The sequence below is a fragment of the Podarcis muralis genome, chromosome 9 (assembly GCF_964188315.1).
Source record: "Podarcis muralis chromosome 9, rPodMur119.hap1.1, whole genome shotgun sequence".
Classification (NCBI taxonomy): Eukaryota; Metazoa; Chordata; class Lepidosauria; order Squamata; family Lacertidae; genus Podarcis; species Podarcis muralis.
In genome coordinates this window covers 37,375,559-37,396,256 of record NC_135663.1, presented here as the reverse complement: position 1 = coordinate 37,396,256, position 20,698 = coordinate 37,375,559, and the positions used below count along the sequence as shown (strand labels likewise).

At 42.2% G+C, this 20,698-nt stretch overlaps 1 protein-coding gene across 4 annotated transcripts in view; it reads left to right on the top strand.

The window, feature by feature from the left end:
• ZNF827 (zinc finger protein 827) overlaps positions 1-20,698 on the top strand; it is a 115,253-nt gene that overhangs the window by 85,820 nt on the left and 8,735 nt on the right. For 3 of the 4 annotated variants that reach the window (XM_028744957.2, XM_028744959.2, XM_077934072.1), the window contains exons 9-10: positions 14,421-14,558; positions 19,112-19,283. In XM_028744957.2, the coding sequence (XP_028600790.2) occupies positions 14,421-14,558; positions 19,112-19,283 (310 nt within the window). The remainder of the gene's footprint in view (positions 1-14,420; positions 14,559-19,111; positions 19,284-20,698) is intronic. The other variant, XM_028744958.2, reaches the window with a different exon arrangement.

Here is a 20,698-nt window from a genome sequence, read left to right as displayed (position 1 = left end):
AGACTGCCTGGGGGTGCTGGGATCTCGTGTGGCTACCCCATGTGGTAAATAAGTGAATCATAGGAGGCAGTCTTCTTGGTGAAGAAGCTTCTGGATTGACTGCACCTACTCAGGTTGGATCCTGCTGTGCAGGAAGAAGTTTAAAGAGATTCCTTTTCTAGCGGAGCCTCATTTTAGCAGCAAGGGGTTCTCAAGCTCTCATGTATGTTAGGTCTCTGGTCATGCATTGTGGTTTGACCTCTATTCCTGATTTCACAGCTCCTTTCCCCCGGCTCCTGGGTCACCTCATAATACTTCCCACAGTTCAGTTCCCAATGAATAATTATTTTCCAATTCCCTCTTTCCAGCCATTCGCGATTTTTACAAACTCTTATTTTGTTGCTCACTCAGTGATCCTTTTTATTTGCTGAAAAGCATCTCTGTCTTTTAAACTCTGCCTCAGAAGTTATTTATTAATTTATATCCAGCCTTACACTCAAAAAGAAAAATCACACATCACCTTGATTGTTCTGTCCTTTTCCAGCTTTCCTATCACTTTTTTTGAGTTGAAGCAATAAGAATTTCACACAGTATTCTCTGTGTGGATATTCTGTAGGCCTTTATTGGAAACATCATAACATCGTTTTAATTCCTAACAATGAGGGCATTTTTTACTGCCATAGTACACCGAGTTGACATTTTCAGTGAGCCATTTAGAAGAACTACCCTTTTAAAATAAAGTAAATTCATAGTAGAAACTGAGACTAGTATCAAAAGTCCCAAGCATCTCAGGAGCCTTCCACATGTGTGTATAGAGCATGTCTAGAAAACGTCTCTAGCAGTCAATGTGAAATATAGCTGATCTCATTCCAGTAATAGATCTACTACTGACAGTACCACAACAGCTGAGAAGAAGAGCAAGTAACTGCATGCAAACAGAGACTGAAGTACCCTTTCACTCTATGAGACATCATCTTGAGGACAGCACTGAGGAAGCTGTCAGTGCCAATAGACATATAATGCCTAACATCCTGTGAGTGATAGCATACGTGCTTCTTTACTTTTAAAGACAGCTGCTGATCTGTGTAGCTGAGAGTCCTGCCAGCATTTCCTGCTTGGTTAGCTGGATGTGTGGATTGGCTAGAGTTCTCCAGCAGAACTAAGAATAGTAAGATGGGAAGGAGAAAGTTCATCTGAGCTAGGATCTGACCAGTAAAAAATTGGCTAGGGTTGGACATGCTGGAATGCAGTGCTAGTCCATTGATGCGTTGCAAATTCCAGAAATATTGATGGAGGGATCGCCTATGCTAGGAAATGTTATATTTCCAGCTTTTGTTTGAGAATCTTTCTAGTTTTCACTGTGGCAGAGAAAATCTTTCAATATCACTACATTGTTTGCCTCTGCCTCTCTCCATTACCTGTCTCTGAAGATTAGTACACCTGCTATATCCCTACTCCTCTGTGTTATTTTGTTGCTCTCCCTCCTCTCTCTGGCTTCTCAGACATTTACCTGTTTCCCCTGCATACGTATCTGCCTCATGTGCTTCTAAATTCTCTACTAATAGTATCTGTGTTATTGAGCATCTCTTTCTCAGGCTCCGGGAAGGTCTTATTTGTCATTCACAAAATAAAGAAGTCCAACATCTGGGGTGCAGGAAAAATCTACGACCACGTTAATAAAGGTGTTGAAAGAGTGGGTACACATGTCATAATCTTCAAACATTATTACATACATGGTGAGGAACCACAGCTTATCAGACCAGAGCAGAAAGACATCATTTGCATGCAGCTTCAGTGCTTGGCATCTCCAGTTAAGGGAGTCAGGTAGCAGGTGATTGGGAAAATCTCTGCCTCAGACACAGGAGAGCTGCTGCCAGTCAGTTGACAATACTGGGTTGGGTGGACAAGCAGGCTGACCTGGTATAAAGCAGCTTTCTATGTCCCTAGAAATCATGTTCGCTTAGTTTTCTTTAAGCTTCTCTCACATATCAGCGGTGATTCATAGAATTGCCATATCCTACTATCTATGCTGAATAAAGGAAGTGCTTGCTGACTGGAGGCATATTGCAATTTGCAATACAGTGTTAATATCATTTGTTAAATTTATATGCTGCCCTTCATCTGAAAATCTCAGGGTGGTTCACAAGATAAAAGTACAGGATAAAAGCTCAAATTGGTTATTTAGAACAAAAACAAAACAATACTCCCTCCCAACGCATTTAAAAGGCCATAGAATATTAATCAGCCCAAAGCCTGGTTGAAGAGGAATGTTTCACCTGACGCCTAAAGATGTATAATGAAGGGAAAGGAATAATGTTGGCTGCTTCTCTAAATTCACCTTATGGCCCAGTCTCCCTGTTAATTTTAAGACACAAAGTTCATGAAGTATATAATGTCTTAATTCTTGTCTTATACGCTATTCTATAGTTGGTGGAAACAGTAAATCTTTAGCGATCGCAAGGAACTGGGAAAATCTCGGCATGGGCTTATTTACACAAGAAACAGGTGCCACTGTGAAGTACAAGCAACCTTTAATGAAAGAACAATAAGAGAATTAAACACAGCAAAGAGTAAGAGTCAGGAGGTTTGAACAGAAATGGAATAAGGAAGAAAAAGTTAAAAGAATTGCTTTGAAAAACAAAGGTCAGCAGTAACACCACAACAGCCCAATATTGGCCAGGAAACCCATGAAATATGATTGAATTGTTAACGGCTTCCTGAAATAAATCCATGGATTTGAAAGTCAAAAGGATGACTCTCAGCTTCTAGCGTGGATACTGCAACCCAAGCATATTGTTAGTTTGTGCTGAGGTCTTATATATTAAGCTGAAGGAGAAAAGAATCATATATTTGTGTTAAACACACACAGTGCCACTGCACAGATGCTCTCCCTTATCATCAACGCAAAAGTTTGATGTTAAGAGGCTGTTTCCATTCATGCTCTGTTACATTAGCCCTTTCCCCTCACATTGCTTTTTGGATTCTGTGGTTATAATATAGCTATTGCTAAAAACAAATGATTACTTCAGTTGGCCTACCAACTGTTTTTAAAAAAAAGAGAAATAGGTTTATGCAAACTGAGCAAGCTTGGAGAAATTTTCACTACAGGCTCTTTATATCTACCTATGTCAAGAGGTAAAGCACAGTTATGGGTTTGCATTGTTCTTGGTCTAAATGTGTCAGTGAATTAAACATTTGCCTGTCAGTTGGCTTTCTTGGCTCTGTGCCAACCTTTAATCCCTTTTAAAAGTTCTCTACTACCTTTTCTGTCACATCTTGTAACTCAAAACTAAACTCTTGATACCTAGATAAGTGGATTCCTTTGTTTAACCTTTCCTTCCACTTCAGCAATGTGTCCAGATAAGTTCAACTACTGTCAGACTCAGACTCCCTTTATCTCTATAAATTCTGTTTCTTAGGGCAATAAAATATATATTATTTTCCTAATTTGTTCATTGCAGCTCAAGCATAACGACTTCCTTTGGAACCAATGTGTCCTATGTCCTCCTATTTCCTTTCCTACTTCAAGAAGCGGAGTTTTAAGGCAGTGCAACATTATTCTTGGCAGTTCTGGCTACAAGAAATTAAGACTCTTAAGGCCAATAAATGGCCCTGCTTGAGGGTTTCCCACAGGCATTTGGGTGGCCACTGGGAGAACATGCTGGACCAGATGGGACAATGGCCTGATCCAGCAGGCTCTTCTTACGTTCTTAAGACTGAGCAATGGATTGACCATTTCTGCCCTGATTTATTATGACTTCTATTGGAGCAGCCAGCAATGGTGTCTTGTGTCCATTCAGAAACAGTTCTCAAACAATCTATAATTTTTTCTAGGACAAACAGCCAGCGTGATTATTGTGACACACTAAGTGAGGCTTTTCAAGTGTATGGCATTTGTTTCTTCTTTTGGGGCTAATGTTTTGGACCTTAGGATGGCCTTGGGAGCAACACCTTCCCTCCCCATCAGAAGTTTCAAATTGCAGTGTAACATTTAACATTCATTAAATAACTTTTTGAAGCAACAACCTTGTTTGTTATGAATGACTCTGAAGGTCATCTGAGTGACTTCAAGATGCACAGCATGGGTAAAGGTACCTGACCATTAGGTCCAGTCGTGACCGACTCTGGGGTTGCGGCACTCATCTCGCTTTATTGGCCAAGGGAGCCGGCGTACAACTTCCAGGTCATGTGGCCAGCATGACTAAGGCGCTTCTGGCGAACCAGAGCAGCGCACGGAAATGCCGTTTACCTTCCCGCCGGAGCGGTACCTATTTATCTACTTGCACTTTGACGTGCTTTCGAACTGCTAGGTTGGCAGGAGTAGGGACCGAGCAACAGGAGCTCACCCCGTCACGGGGATTCGAACCGCCGACCTTCTGATCGGCAAGTCCTAGGCTCTGTGGTTTAACCCACAGCGCCACCCACGTCCCACTCAGCAGCACAGCATGGGTACAGCCTTGTAATTTTGGGACATCTAAAGGTATCTCAGAAGTTGTGATGGGCAGTAAGAGGATTCTGTTTGCCGTGCTGCAGTTAATACAGTCCTCTTGACTTGAGTTGACCCATGACAATAATTCTTCATATTTGCTTATACATCAGATTCCATTTTCTGCTGCTCTTCCAAATGCTGTTGACAATTGCCCAGTGGCAGTAGGGAGCACACTTAGAGGTTTTGAATGTAAAGCCGTATTTCCATTTAAGGAAGATTTGGCAGGCTTTGGAGATTTCTGAAACAAATTAGTATATTACTTCTGTGAAATGAAGAAGAGTAAATAGTCAGTAGTGTTGAGATTCAGATTGCTATTCTTCTGGCTCCAGAGCTATCATCCTACTGAGATAATGAGGATAATTAACACCATGCTTCCCCATTGTCTGCCCTACTCTGCCAAAAGGCTTCAAATCTAACTGCATTCCTTGCTTTATGAGGATTTCCTTAGTGATTGCAGAAAGCTGCTACTTTTCAAAAGAAGAATATTCCATTTCTAATCCACAGTATCCCAAGCAATGCATTGCTGCTGTGGTTGTTTCATTGTATTAGGTGCCCCAGAAATGCAAAGGACTTTTTAAAACAAGAGTTTCAAAAACAATGAGTGTTTTATGCATTGCAATTGGACCTCTGACTAGATTGGACATTTGTAGTACTTTCACATCAAAATTGCCTTGAAATTGTCCTAACTAGAGGAGACACTTATGGTTAATTTTGAGATACCTACAGGGAGTCGAGTTGGAAAAGGATGGTGGGTAGATGGCCAGGTACATCAAAAATTATCTCAATCACTCACCCATCCACCAACTGCTCTGTTGTCTAGTATTTATTCTCTCCAAACTGAATGAGTGGGCAGTAAAATGACAAATGCAACTTCAGTAAGCTGGTGTAACATAGATGCTGATCCAGAAGCTGCATTTAGAGCAGAATGCTGTAGCACAATTGCTACCAGGATGAGGCCTTGTCAGCATAGAACACCTGTGCTCAGGAATCTGCACTGCTTGCCAATTTGCTACTGAACCAAGTTGAAGGTGATACTATTAGTATTTAAAGCCCTTAACCACTTGGGACCCGTTTACCTACAATATTGCCTTTACCCACTTGACTGCTTCAATCAGTTGAATTATCACTATTACAGGTGCCACGTAATACCTGTTCCACATTTATAAGAACTTAATCATTTAGTGTGGCAATGCCTGCACTTTGGAACTCCCTGCCTATTGAGATCAAGCAGGTACCTTCACTGTACTCTTTTCAGTGACATTGAAACACACCTTTCCCGTTCCCCATGGCAGCGCTGACTAATACTACCATTGAATGGCAGGCATATATAGATGGCTAGCTCTGCATTCACTTGCAGCCATTACTATTCTGTAGACCCATAAATCGAGGAATTTGCCTGCAACAGTCTAACATCAGTTTTAGTTATTTGGACTCTCTGTTTCTTACTGTTCTCTTGGAGGCTATTATCATGATTTCCCATAAGCAGAGAACATTCTGGAGCATTGTGTCTCCTTTCTACGCTTTTACCCTTTAGAAAATAGAAAATTTGCCAGCTGGTCTTATTGCTCTTCAGGTTCTCATAACGGAAGAAATAAGACTCATTACGGATTGGAGAAAGCTGGTGCTGGAAAATCAGTTTGTTTGGCAAGTGATGGAGGCAAACATACTCACAATAGTACTTCTTTTGGAGACACTGATTAACAGTATTTTTTGTCAGGTTCATATTGCACTAAACAGTGCTGTTTAGCTCATGTGGATTACTGCTTTGTTTATTCCACTGCTTTGTATCTTGAAAATTCCACAATTATGTGCCTAGCTTACATGCAGCATAGGGCTTATGTTGTTCCATGTGTCTGAAGACCAATATAAAGTATCTTCAGTTGACAATATTCCTATTATCTTTGATAGGGTTGTAAGAAAAGCTAGATTGCAGCTTGTGGTTACAAATTATTACAGCATAAACATTTCCTCCCACTTTCCATGCAATTTTCTTCTGTCGTGATACCAAACTAGCTGGCACTTAATGCAGATGGGCGGCTGAAACATAGGATCTTGGACACATTAAGCGTACCACACTTGCTCTATAAATTTGACTGAAGAGTTAGATAAGAATTGAACGCTGCTTTGCACAACAAATGTACTCTGTAATATCTCATAGAATCATAGAATCATAGAATCATAGAGTTGGAAGAGACCACAAGGGCCATCGAGTCCAACCCCCTGCCAAGCAGGAAACACCATCAGAGCACTCCTGACATATGGTTGTCAAGCCTCTGCTTAAAGACCTCCAAAGAAGGAGACTCCACCACACTCCTTGGCAGCAAATTCCACTGTCGAACAGCTCTTACTGTCAGGAAGTTCTTCCTAATGTTTAGGTGGAATCTTCTTTCTTGTAGTTTGGATCCATTGCTCCGTGTCCGCTTCTCTGGAGCAGCAGAAAACAGCCTTTCTCCCTCCTCTATGTGACATCCTTTTATATATTTGAACATGGCTATCATATCCCCCCTTAACCTCCTCTTCTCCAGGCTAAACATGCCCAGCTCCCTTAGCCGTTCCTCATAAGGCATCATTTCCAGGCCTTTGACCATTTTGGTTGCCCTCCTCTGGACACGTTCCAGTTTGTCAGTGTCCTTCTTGAACTGTGGTGCCCAGAACTGGACACAGTACTCCAGGTGAGGTCTGACCAGAGCAGAATACAGTGGCACTATTACTTCCCTTGATCTAGATGCTATACTCCTATTGATGAGGCCCAGAATTGCATTGGCTTTTTTAGCTGCCGCGTCACACTGTTGGCTCATGTCAAGTTTGTGGTCAACCAAGACTCCTAGATCCTTTTCACATGTACTGCTATCTATCAGGCTAATATCTATCTGTGTTGATGGCTGGCCCTGCTCACCAATCCGGCCCCGCCCCACCAACACCCTTCCAATAACACTTTAGACCAGGGCTGGGGAAACTTCTTGGCTCTCACTGCTTTTGTTCTCCTTGCCGCCACTGCTGAGGCTGAAAGTGTCGTCAGTGTGGTAGACAGCAGCAGCAGAGCAGGTTGGTTGCTGAGGAGCTGCCATGGCCTGTTGGGACTACTCCTGAATGGACTGCCCATCACAGCCATCTCCCTCCTCCACTGCTGCAGTGGTCCAGCAGCTCTCAGAAGGCTGTTGTTGCAGGATAGTTTGCAGCACCATTGGTCAGTGGATGGCACCACAAACTACAGCATGATGACAGCCTCAGGAAAATATTATAAAAGGAGAGGTGTATGTTCGTATTTTCTTTCTGGTCGTTGTTGTTGTTTAGTCGTTTAGTTGTGTCCGACTCTTTGTGACTCCATGGACCAGAGCACGCCAGGCACTCCTGTCTTCCACTGCCTCCCACAGTTTGGTCAAACTCATGCTGGTAGCTTCGAGAACACTGTCCAACCATCTCATCCTATGTCATCCCCTTCTCCTTGTGCCCTCAATCTTTCCCAACATCAGGGTCTTTTTCAGGGAGTCTTCTCTTCTCATGAGGTGGCCAAAGTATTGGAGCCTCAGCTTCACGATCTGTCCTTCCAGTGAGCACTCATGGCTGATTTCCTCAAGAATGGATAGGTTTGATCTTCCTGCAGTCCATGGGACTCTCAAGAGTCTCCTCCAGCACCATAATTCAAAAGCATCAATTCTTTGGCGATCAGGCTTCAGGCGATCAGGCTTTATAGTCCAGCTCTCACTTCCATACATCACTACTGGGAAAACCATAGCTTTAACTATACAGACCTTAGTTGGCAAGGTGATGTCTCTGCTTTTTAAGATGCTGTCTAGATTTGTCATTGCTTTTCTCCCAAGAAGCAGGCGTCTTAATTCATACAGTGAATACACTGTATGAATTGCTTTCATTTCATAGGACTCCAGATACAGGATTGTTCTCATACAAAATGGAGAACAATTTGCAAAGATAGACCATTACTTTCACATATAGTGAAATTTATTTATTTAATACTACTACTGTTTTGTGAACGTATAAATTTGAACCAGTTGAGTCAGCTGCTTATTTTGGCTGAAGGGTAAAATGAGAGCACAGCTGGTAAAAACAGCAAATCCTATCAACCTACATTTACCTTTTTCTGATGGTTTCTTTGTTGCATAACCTTTTTCGGATGACCTCAGTTTTGTAATTATTTTTTCTCCATGGTTGATGACCATTTTATTTATAGAGCTCACCCCACTTTTCTCTTTCCAGGATGTTTAAGCTGTTCTGTAACCACTTCGTACTTTTAAACAGCAAATAGTGATAAAAACCGTATGAAATGCAAACAAATAAGAAGAGTGGAAATCAAACCTTCCTGGCAAATAATTCCTTAGGGATGCTTTCATTCTTGACTCAACAGTGCTGATATTGGCACAGTCCACCAGGAATAGGATACATTTAAGGCGCAAACTTCTGTTTAAAAGATTGTGCCTTTAATGTGTATGCAGAAAATCATTTGTATATTGAAGACATACTTTTCTTTAGCTTCAACCAATACAAAACTTCTTTCACACTATTTCTCATTAAGTTAGTTTTGTAAAGGGATAATCACTAATTTTGGGATGCAAAAAATAAAACCCACCCTCTATATCAGCGATAGCCAACTCTGTGCCCTCTAGTCTTTGTTGGACTATAACTCTCATCAATAGCCAGTGGTCAGGGATGATGGGAGTTAGGAGACGTACAAAGACTAGAGGGCACAGAGTTGGCTATCCCTGTTCTATATGTTCATGGACTGGACATAACATGATTAAATAAAAGTTAGAGCCATTTGCTTTCTACGGAAATGTTTGGTTCAGGTGAGACTTGCATTTTGGGGGGTATCACCCACCACACAAGTTCTCGGAGAATTACAGAGCTACAATTCTCAGTGTGATTTAACCACCAATCCCTCTTTCCAAGGAACTCTTGTGAGGTGGATAGACATCTCCTAACAACTCACAGCACTCTTTAGCACACAGTTCCCAGGCTTCTTCGGGAGAAGCCATGGCTTTTTATAGTAGTAGGATACTGCTTTAAACATATAGCAAAAAATGGACCCTTTGCCATAAGTGTTGTTGTTTAGTCGTTTAGTCGTGTCCGGCTCTTCGTGTCCCCATGGACCAGAGCATGCCAGGCACTCCTGTCTTCCATTGCCTCCTGCCGTTTGGTCAAACTCATGTTAGTAGCTTGGAGAACACTGTCCAACCATCTCGTCCTCTGTCGTCCCCTTCTCCTTGTGCCCTCAATCTTTCCCAACATCAGGGTCTTTTCCAGGGAGTCTTCTCTTCTCATGAGGTGGCCAAAGTATTGGAGCCTCAGCTTCAGGATCTGTCCTTCCAGTGAGCACTCAGGGCTGATTTCCTTAAGAATGGATAGGTTTGATCTTCTTGCAGTCCATGGGACTCTCAAGAGCCTCCTCCAGCACCATAATTGTATTACACTATTTTTTGTGTTTTTATGGTATTTTTATTTATGGTATTTATGGCCATAAGCGTATTACACTATTTTGGGGGAAGTAGCTGGGAATATTCTAGAGCAGAATTTGGGAACCTTTTTCGGCTCAAGTGCCACAGTCCCTTGTGGGCCATTTTCTGTGGGCAACATGCCACAGGTATGTGGGGCCAGAGGAAAATGTGGGAGAAGCAGCAGATAAGACTCCTACCTTTGTCCAACAGGCTACGTTCCAAGCATGGAAAACATCACATCTACACACACTTTCCTCTGTCTTCCATTCAGGCACACAAGTGGCACTGGCACAGTTTAAAGACACTTTCTGGGCTGGCAGATGGGTGCAGAGCAGACAGAGGAAGGTGGAAGTGTTGAGGGCTATGGTGAGGGAGAGCTCCAGAGGAAACTCTCAGCCACTTCAGAATGGTCAGTTTCTGCTAGGAGTCAGGACACTCGGATACAAAGAAAGTGCATAGCTGAGGTGGGGGGGGGGGACCCACTGCCCAGCATCACTTATAGCAAAGTTGGCCAGGAAAACCTATTAGAAAATATTGGCAACCCAATTCCCAAAAGATTGCCTCTGAGTAGCAGACATTTAGAGGGAATTTTTAAAGCAAGAGAAACTTGTGTTGTAGATGGATGCAATGTAAGCTTTTACAAAAGTCTGGTTTCAGCACCTTTGGGGAAATTTGAAAATGGACACTTTTGCAGTTTCCTATGGGATTTCGGTGGCGATATTCTTTTCCACAGGAAATAGTTTCTGGTTTCAGCTACTTTATTGTGGCAAGGAGAGAGCTAGTGACTAACGCTGAGAGGAATTGTTAAAGAGACGTATTGGCTTTTAATTGAGTCTGCTTGTTTGCTTTGTGTCCAAATTAATTCAGCTTTGTAGTGACCATGCTTTAGGAACTGGCATACACTTGACATTTTCTCATAATCATTACCATATTCCTCCCGTTGAAGCACTGTTTTGATTAAGCACTCAGAAAGCTCTGCTAAAATATCATTGCAGCCGAGTCAAATGACCGCTGTCTTGAACTCAAGACTAATCATAGGAAGAATGGCTCACAATTGATTTCAGGGAAGCATGATACATACTTCAGCTTGTTTCCCCTCCTCCTGCCTTTTAAACTTTACAGAAGGGCTAATTTGGAAGAAGCATGAGTAATCACACATTAAGGATAATTTATATTATTATAAGACAAATAGCAGATAATGGTAACACCCAGAGGACACCCTTCAAGTGTCAAGCTTTTGTTGTTCCAGGTGCTGTATGAACTGTGGCTTTCTTGAGAGATGTGTCCTATAATAAATAGCCTGTTGTGATGGCTGCGTAGATCCTTGCGGCTCTGTTAAGCTGGCTTTGAGGTCTTGCGCGCATTAATTACAATAATTCACATGTATACTGTTTGACTGACGGTCAATCCAGATAGTTCTAGCTTTACATAAATGGAAAAAGGAGCAGTTCTGGATAGCAGCTGAACAGGAAGGTTGGGGGCACCTTGCAATTCACAAGTGCAGTACTAGTTGCTACCATAAGGTCCATTACTGCTGTGGCAGTTACTTTATTATTTTTCATTGTTTATCGTACAATACATTAAAAATAACAGTACGGAAGCAAACTGGAGAACAGAATGTCCTTGCTTGCAGTCACTTTATATCACATGCAGAAATCATCTGTGAGACCGACTATATAGGCACAGATGGATTTCTGTGTGTTGGGTGGGAGGAGCTGTTTAACTGGGTAAGAGGAAGAGTGCTTATACATGAGGTGCTTTTTTTTTTGGTAGTGCCACATGAGCCCTGACCAATGGTTGCTTGCGTAAAGGGGCTGTAGGGGGCTCACATCTTATAGGCCCATCCTCTTTGCCATGCAACTCCTTCCAGCTTTTTTGTTCAGGTTTTATTTACCTACAGATGTGAGACAATAAAACGTAACATTATTATTAATATTTTCCATTTATGAATCGCTTAACATGAAGCATCATGAAGTGAATTACAATAGAATAAAAACATTAAACAGTGTCATATATAAAAACATAAGCCCCCCCCCACAAAATTTAAAACAACATACATAAGATCAATTCAAATCCAATATAGATTCTAACGGGAATAAATATCTCTATTTAAAAGACTTCTTAAAAGAAGAATTCTTTAGCAGGAGCTGAAAAGGCAGCAGAGAAGATGCCTTCCATGTATAAGGGGAAGAAATTCCAGAGGAGAGGGGCCATCACACTGAAGGCCCAGTTCTGGCACTGTGTGGAATGGACCTCCTGATAGGATGGTATCTGCAGGCAGGATACCCTCTCCAGACTCTTATTTATTAAATGTATATACTGCCCTTGTTAGAAAACCACAGGGTGGTTTACAACATACCAGACAATAGGTAACATCATATTTTTACAATATAAATATCAAAACGATTATATAAATACAGTCACAATAATGAGAGGTTCACAATCTGTTAGAAGCATTCTCTTTATTTCTAAGTTAAGCAGAGGTTCCAGTAAAGGAAAATAAATTTAAAATTCTGGGTTATGGCAAAGGGTAGATGCAGACAACTAGTTTTAACCACTGCATGGTGACTTTCAGAGTTATTCTGCAGTGCCTTAGGTTGTCTAAAGGTTCTCACACAGAATGGATCTGGAGCCAGCCTGCTCAAACAAGTCCCCAAATATGAGTGAGTTGCATATTCAATCACACATTGGACCCCATCCCTTCAAACAACTCAAATCTTCCTAGCATGCTGTCACCACAGAGTTAGCAAGAGGTGGGGGAAATGGGTGATTTGACAAACTAACAAAAATCTGTTTTAGCATCACTTTTTAAAATAACATATGTGGGGAGCCTGAAGGAGAGAAGAGTGCTAGTTGTGGTGGTTTGCATCACTACAGGTCTTTAAATCAAGTTGGGATGTGCTGCATTTCAACCAGAACAGATGGGCTAGATGCAGGAATTGCTAGGTGGATTTTTACAACACCTTTGAAGCAGAATGTCAGGTTTAAGTACCATAATGGCTACCTTCTTGCCTTAAAAATCACCAAGTCTATAAACGATTACTTCAGAAGAGCAGTCACACAGCTCAGCAATTTAGCCTGTTCTGTTTTGCCTTCCTCTGTTATTTATGGCTTAAACTTCTCAGTGTTGGAACATTTGGAGCAATGAAGTGAATGAAAGATGCTACACAACTGTATAGGCATAACTCTTAACAGCTGGTATCATGAAACAGAATTCCTTTTGTAAGTGTTAAAAGCCACTATGAGAGCACGTGCGGTGAGGTGAATTCTGACCACTGTAACTACAGTATTGGTATTTCATGAAAACCATCTTGAAAAACAAATCTGCCACTGTAGGATTTGCATTTCATCAGTGGTGAGGCCACTTCAATTTATGTTTGAATATCCAGCAGTACCAAGTACACCCATGTTAATGAAACACCACAGATAATTGTGGCTTTGATTATTTGAGCCTCTGAAGAATGCCCTGTTCCTGTAAGGAAGGATGGGATAACCACAACAGTTTTGCAACCTTAAGCTCATATTGGGGAGTAGAGGCATAGGATGTGCTATGCAAGGGGACAACTGGAAAGGCTTAATTTCAGTGGAAGTATCTGTGCATTAAAAGGGAACTGCTCAATAGTACTGATTCCACAGGAGTAAAATTTTGATTAAAATTAAGAAATAAAAGCGGTTGCAGACTAAGATGCTCCAGCTACTCTGAAATTGTCAGTAAAAGAGGCTATACTTGCCTACACGGACTGGCAACTGCTCTCCCTGGTTTCAGACAGGACCTTTTCAACCCTACCTGGAGATGCTGGGGATTGGACCTGGGAGCTTTTGTTTACAAAGCAGATGCAAAGAAGAACCATAAAAGAGAGCACTTGTGCGGTGACATCCAGCTTCCAGAGTCTTACCTGAGAGTTTGAGGCTAATGCATGCTATGTGACTTCCCTACCATTGTACAGAGTTGCTTTCAGCAGGGGTGCCAAGTTTAATAAAATATTGCGGTGGGGGGGCAGGTAAGCCCCGCCCCGCATAATTGATCACATGACACGGTGCATGCACACCATTTGAATGGCAATGCCCATCAACTTTGGGGGGACCTGACTCCCTCAGATATTTTATTGGGGGCCCCCCGAACCCCTTAGGAGTTAGCTCCTATGTTTTCAAGCCATGCTTTTAACATGATTGTAACATGGTCTCCAAGGAGGCTCCTGGCCTGCCTAACATTAGTATGGTTAGTGCAATAAAGGAATCCATTGTCTAAGGCAGCAGTCCTAACCATGTCTACTGAGAAGTAAGTTCTAGTGAATTCAGTGAGGCTTATGTGCAGGTAAGCAGGGTTAGGATTACGCCTTGACTGGTGCCACACAAGAATCGTATCCATGTACCACGGCTGACAGTTTGGAACAGTGGCGTTGTGTTGCTCATGACATATCCAGTGACACCTAGTGTGGAATCAAGTTATGCCTTTGAGTCATTAATATTAGAACTGTATTTTCTCCTTTCTTGGGGAATAGAAGCAGAGAAGATAGGGCTGGAGGCTGGAAATGGGTTACCATCTTGGAAATTTAATGACCAGCTCTTTCCCTGTGATGTGTGTGGAAAAGTGTTTGGCCGACAGCAGACGTTGTCCCGACATCTCTCCCTGCACACAGGTAACACTTTTTAAAAATAGTGTTGGGCCGTTTCACTCCATTTTTTTCCGTGGAAACAATGAACATTTCTTTGCATGCAAATAACGGTGGATTGATCTATCCTCTGTACACTTTGCAACACTCGTAGTCAATGGGTCTCTCTCCTTAAAATTCATAGTTTTTTATATTATTATTATTTTTAAAAATTATCCAAAAGTTGGGGCATCTGGTTTTGGTGCTTGATCATGCTGATCATTATCAGTTTGGTAGGGCTTGTATAAGGCACTAGCATTGTGTGTTGGGTGCAGGGGCCTTCACTGCAGCAGCAGTTTTTATTTCACTGATACAATCACAATGGAATTAAGACATTTGCCTTTATTATTAAACTTCTGCTCAAGTCTTCTCACATAAACCTGTGAGATATTCCCCTACCCCGATTATGTTATGACATCTGCACTCCCACAATCAGTGCATGTGTTAAAAACACTTCAAAATATATAGGGATCAATCAAAGCCTACTTACATTGCTGAAATAAAACGGCACCAAGTATAACAATACCAAGATAGATAACCAGTAATGTGATTTTTTAGAAAAGGAAAGAACATAATAGATTTTCTCATAAGCTCAGCTAATTGAACTATTACCCTCTTCCTTGTACTGAAATGCTGTTTGTCTCAAAGCAACTATAAGAAAACATTACACGTGGATAGATAACCACAGGTGATCTTGTTAACATTTTGTTCTGTACATCTATGCTCAAAATATTCTGAAGGATTTGTTCTAGAGCAATACTTCAGCTTCAGTGCTTAGGTAAAATTGATGTGATGTTTTAAGCTGCATAGTTACTAATTAGGGGGTAAGTCTTTAGCACATCTATGTTGTATTAAGACATTTAGTAAAGGCTTTTTAAGCTAACCAGGCTATTTGAATTTGAATAGGTTATAGGCCACAATCCTGTACCCACTTACCTGTGAATAAGCCCCACTGAACTGAACATGCCTACTCGGAAGTGGCATGTATAAGTTTACACCAATTTTTAAGGACCTTACATCTGTCACAATAAATCCCCAGTTGAGGTTCAAACATGCTGTCTGAAATCCAAATTCTGGGAATTTACTGAGCAACAGATTGCAGCTTCTGAAAACAATGCCAGGCCATTCCTACAGATACCATCTGTTTGTGTGCCACAAGCTAATAGTTCAAATCATTTTTAAGCACTACAAGTCAGTGATAAGATAGAAATGAAAGTTTTAATATTATTAAGATAACAGATATAACCTATAGAGAGAGCTGCACAGCCTGTCTGAAAGCCCCCCTCACTATATTCCACAATGGCTATCAAGATTATACCTCAACGCAGGCTTCAAGGAAGGAAACCAAGGCGCAAAATGAACACTCAAGCCCTTCAAGATCCTATTAAGTGGGATTGCTTCCAAATGACTCTTAAGGACCATCTGCTTTTGGAGTTCCCCGATAACATCAAGGAACACTGTACCAAGATAAAAACATCCATTATTGCAGCCTGTGAACAAACTACTGGATACCAAACCAAGATACACCAGGACTGGCTTGATGAGAACGATAGTGAGACTGAAGGCATTATTGACAAGAAATGGAAGGCCTTTCAGATCTAGCAAAGAGCAACTGTGCTACTAAGAAAAAACTCTATGCTAAGGCTGAGGTTCAATGAAGAACCAGAGAACTAAAGAACACCTGGTGAATTAAAAGAAGCTCAAGAGATCCAGCACTTAGCCAACACTCATGATGCACAGAGTTTCTTTAAAGCCACAAAGACCATCTGTGGGCCAATAAATCATGGCATATGCCTCCTACACTCAACGGACAGTACCACACTTCTAAAAGATAAAGAAGCTATTGCATTGCTCTGGAAAGAACATTACCAGCATCTCCTTAACCACAACTCCTCCGTAGCTACAGAGGTCCTCTCACAATTTCCATAAAAACTAATTAAGAGATGAACTTGCAGTATCTCCTAATCTGGGAGAGTTGTGTACAGGTATTAACCAAATGAAAAACAACAGAGCCAGCGGACCTGATGGGATACCTGCCGAAGTCTTCAAAGTGGGTGGAATTGAACTTACACAACAACTTCACAAGCTCATCAAAAAAAAATGGGGGGGGGGAGGAGATCCCAGCAGACTTTAGGGATGCTAAAATTATCAACCTTTTTTTTTAATAAAGGGTGACAGAATGGATTGTGGAAACTTATCAAGGCATCTCTTTATTAGCTGCAGCCGGCAAAAGTTTTGCAAGGATTTTAGCAAACCATCTCCTAACCCTATCGGAGGCTACCCTTCCTGAATCCCAAAATGATTTTCGGCCTCCTAGGGTGACAGTGGATATGATTTTCACTGCTTCAAGAAAAATGCAGAGAGCAAAACCAACCCTGTTTATTGACCTAAGGCCTTCGACAGTGTAAATTGTAATGCCCTGTGGACTGTCCTTCTAAAAATCGGCTGCCCAGATAAATTTGTGAACATCCTTCGACTCCTCCATGATAACATGACAGCAACTATTGCAGTTAACAATGGCTCTCAAAGTGAACCATTCACAGTGGGATCAGGTGTTAAAGAGGGTTGTGTTATCACCCCAACTCTATTTATTATTTTCATTGTCATGATCCTACACATTGTCGAAGGGAAACTCCCCACTGGGGTAGAACTCACATATCGAACAGATGGAAATCTCTTTAATCTGAGTAGGCTGAAAGCAGAGAGTAAGGCCACCATAACTTCCATCATAGAGCTTCAGCATGCTGATGACAACGTAGTGTGGGCACATTCAAAGGATGACCTCCAAACCATTCTAAATAACTTCGCAGAAGCTTATGAAAAGCTTGCACCAACAAGGGGGGGGGGACTCTGCTGCACCACCCGCGTACTAGAAGAAGCAAAGATCACTAGTGCTGAAGCATTGATTCTTCAACATCAATTTCGTTGGACTGGTCATGTTGTTTGGATGCCTGATTATCAACTACTCTATTCCAAACTTAAAAATGGAAAGCGTAATGCTGGTGGTCAACAAAAGAGGTTTAGAGACTCTCTCAAGGCAAATCGAAAAAAATGTAGGATAAAAACCGACAATTGGAAAACACTGGCCTGCAAGCGCTCCAATTGGAGAACAGCCTTTACCAAAGGTGTCATGGACTTTGAAGATGCTCAAACTCAGGACAAAAGGGAGAAATGTGCTAAGAGGAAGGCATGTTTGGCAAACCCTCACCATGATCCGCTCCCACCCAGAAACCTATATCCCCACTGTAGAAGGACGTGTGGATCCAGAATTAGCCTCCACAGTCACTTACAGACCCACTGTTAATGTTCATGGAAGACAATCTTACTTGGCTACGAGTGATCACCAAAGAAGATGATTCATTTCAAACCTATCTGGTCAGTTGAACTTCCTTCTGTAGGTGTGAATGCCTATCATTTCTATTGCACAGCCAGGCACACTAAGATGCTATGTGCACTGTCTATCCCCTCCCTACCCCCCATGATTGTCTTCACCTTTAGAGTTGCTGCAGCCATATCTTCAGATTTCATTGCAAAAGAATTACACTGAGCTTTCACCCAAATATTTCCTACTTAAGAATTTGCTGGCCATCACAAGTGAACTGGTGATCAAACACAAAATGTATTTCAGGCATTCAAGACTGTATTGTACTTCCTGTGGGCTGTTCTCAGAGATAACTGAACTACCATTGCAAATTATAGCCTCTTTTATATTGTCTTGCTGGGGTGTTTTTTTTAAAAAAAGCAAGGTGCTTGGAGAAACTTGTGATGGGTGAACTGGTACCTCTTGCTGGGCTAAATATTTAGTTTAATGTGTCACAGTTGCATGCTTTCATGCCCAGAGGGACATAATTGAACTACTTGATATGATAAAAGGTAGCTTTTCATCTCTTCTCATTTTTATACAATACTTAGTCTGAACATATCCTATGAATATAGTAACTGTTGATATAATGCCAAGAGCTTTCTGAACTTTTTACACTTTTAAACAAGGGACTTGAACCACACTAAGTTAAGGGCCTTTTAAAAAAGTTAAGAGCTTTTAAACCCTACCTATTTCAGTGGGAGATAGCTAAGCAAGTGCTTAACTCTCCCATTTAAACAGTGAGGCTCAAAAGTGTTTTAACTTTTGCTAGATCATGCCTAATGTTGGTTAGGATTATTCTGATGGATGAAGATGGTGTTTTTCTTAATTTAATGTGGGACATAAATTCTGCATTAGTCACTTTGCATGTTCACGAGGCTGATTTTCTCTGTGGCAATCCAGACCATGCAGAGAGTCACACACCCATACAGTGATAGACCATGTCCTTTTGTTGTTGTTTTTATTGTTTTTGTTAGCAACATGCCTTTGATGCTGTTGAAGACAGATAGAGGATGTTCCCTCCTTCTGCCAGGGTGCCTCTGTGTGAGTGGAAGCCACTCTGAAGAAATGCTGACGATTCCCATGCTGTTGCCTCAGCTCCATGGTGGGGATACAAATGTGAGATGTGTTTGCACGCATGCAAAGCTCCCCCTCAAAGTCTTTTAATGTTTCTTTCCAGAAGAGAGAAAATACAAATGCCATTTGTGCCCATATGCTGCTAAGTGCCGTGCTAACCTGAACCAGCACCTGACTGTCCATTCCGTGAAGCTGGTGAGTACAGACACTGAGGACATTGTCAGCGCTGTCACTTCCGAAGGCAGTGATGGAAAGAAGCACCCTTATTACTACAGGTGAGGACCCGGGAGAAAGCCAAGCCCAGAGACTCCGGCGCCAGCTGCCTTTTCTGCCTCTCTCTCTCTCTCTAGGAAAACCAAAAGAACAAACTCAGTCGGGTTTGCTTCTGAGGGAGAACCTGGCAGGTGCATTTGGCTTGCCTGCATTTAACCTCAGCAGTGGCCCAGAGTGAGGGCGATGGGGATTTTGCAGGCAGATGTGATAGTTATAAGCACCTCAAGGGCAGAAGTAATGTGTAACTCTTGAATTACTCTCAGCTCACAATCTGAATCCAGAGATTCGACGGCCAACTTCCAGCATTTCCGAGCCTGCTTCTGAATCCATTCTGTATACCCCACACATCCGCTGCACCTTCCCACTAATATCCTGGAATGCTTAGCCAAATAACCCATCACTTGTGGACTTAGAGACTGGTCCAGCAGAGTATGTGCCCTCCTCCTGCCACCTGAATAGGTGTTTTTAGTCAGGCATCCATATAATATCTACTTGTTGAGTCACAGCTTTCCATTTTCTGAAAGCCCTTTGAAATGTAGGATGAACCAGGATGCAGCAAGTGACAATATTGCCATTTGTTGTAACCTGCCACAGTAGTCACATAAGCAGTTGCCACTGGGCTATTTGTCTGTCACTAATGAGGTGCTCCCTACTCTCAGGTTCACAACTTAAAGACATGACACAAAAGGAAAAGGGAGGAAGAGGGAGGAAGGGGAAAGCAAACACATGCACTAATTCTTAGTTCAGAGTTTTTTGCAAGTGTTCCTTCTGGCAGAGGGAGGAAGTAAGATCCCTGCAGCTACTCCTCCTTTGGCCAATGGATGGGTTCAGGTTGGTCTTCCCCTTGTTGTGATGTTCTTCCTGGGGGAGCAACTTCCCAGTGGCCCTTGGTACACTGACTGATGACAGAAGCTAGAGTATGCTGCCTACAGAGTGTGCTGTGCTTATCCAGTTCAAGCAAGCAACTGCACAATGCCCACTTGGAATCCAAACAACACTGGACCCCATGGCATGGGTCATTCCTATGTAACTGCTTGCCATGCATATCTCCCATATAAATCACACCACTGTAAACTGCCCTGACAGCATGCCATGGTATGCTGGGAGTGGTGAGTCTGTGTAGCCCAAATGCTGGTCATGGAGTGTCACTGCTTTTGCAAATACCGTATTTTTCGCACCATAGGACGCACCGGACAATAGGACGCACCTTGTTTTAGAGGGGGGAGAACAAGGGAAAAAAATTCTTCCGCTCTCTGCCCAGCGCCCCTTCAGTGAAGCGGCAGGAGGCGCTGCGCAGAGAGTGGGAGAATTTTCCCCCTCTTGTTTTCCCGCTCTAAAACAAGGTGCCGTTCAGGCGGCTACCTTGGAAGCCTGGAGACCGAGAGGGGTCGGTGCGCACCGACCCCTCTCGCTCTCC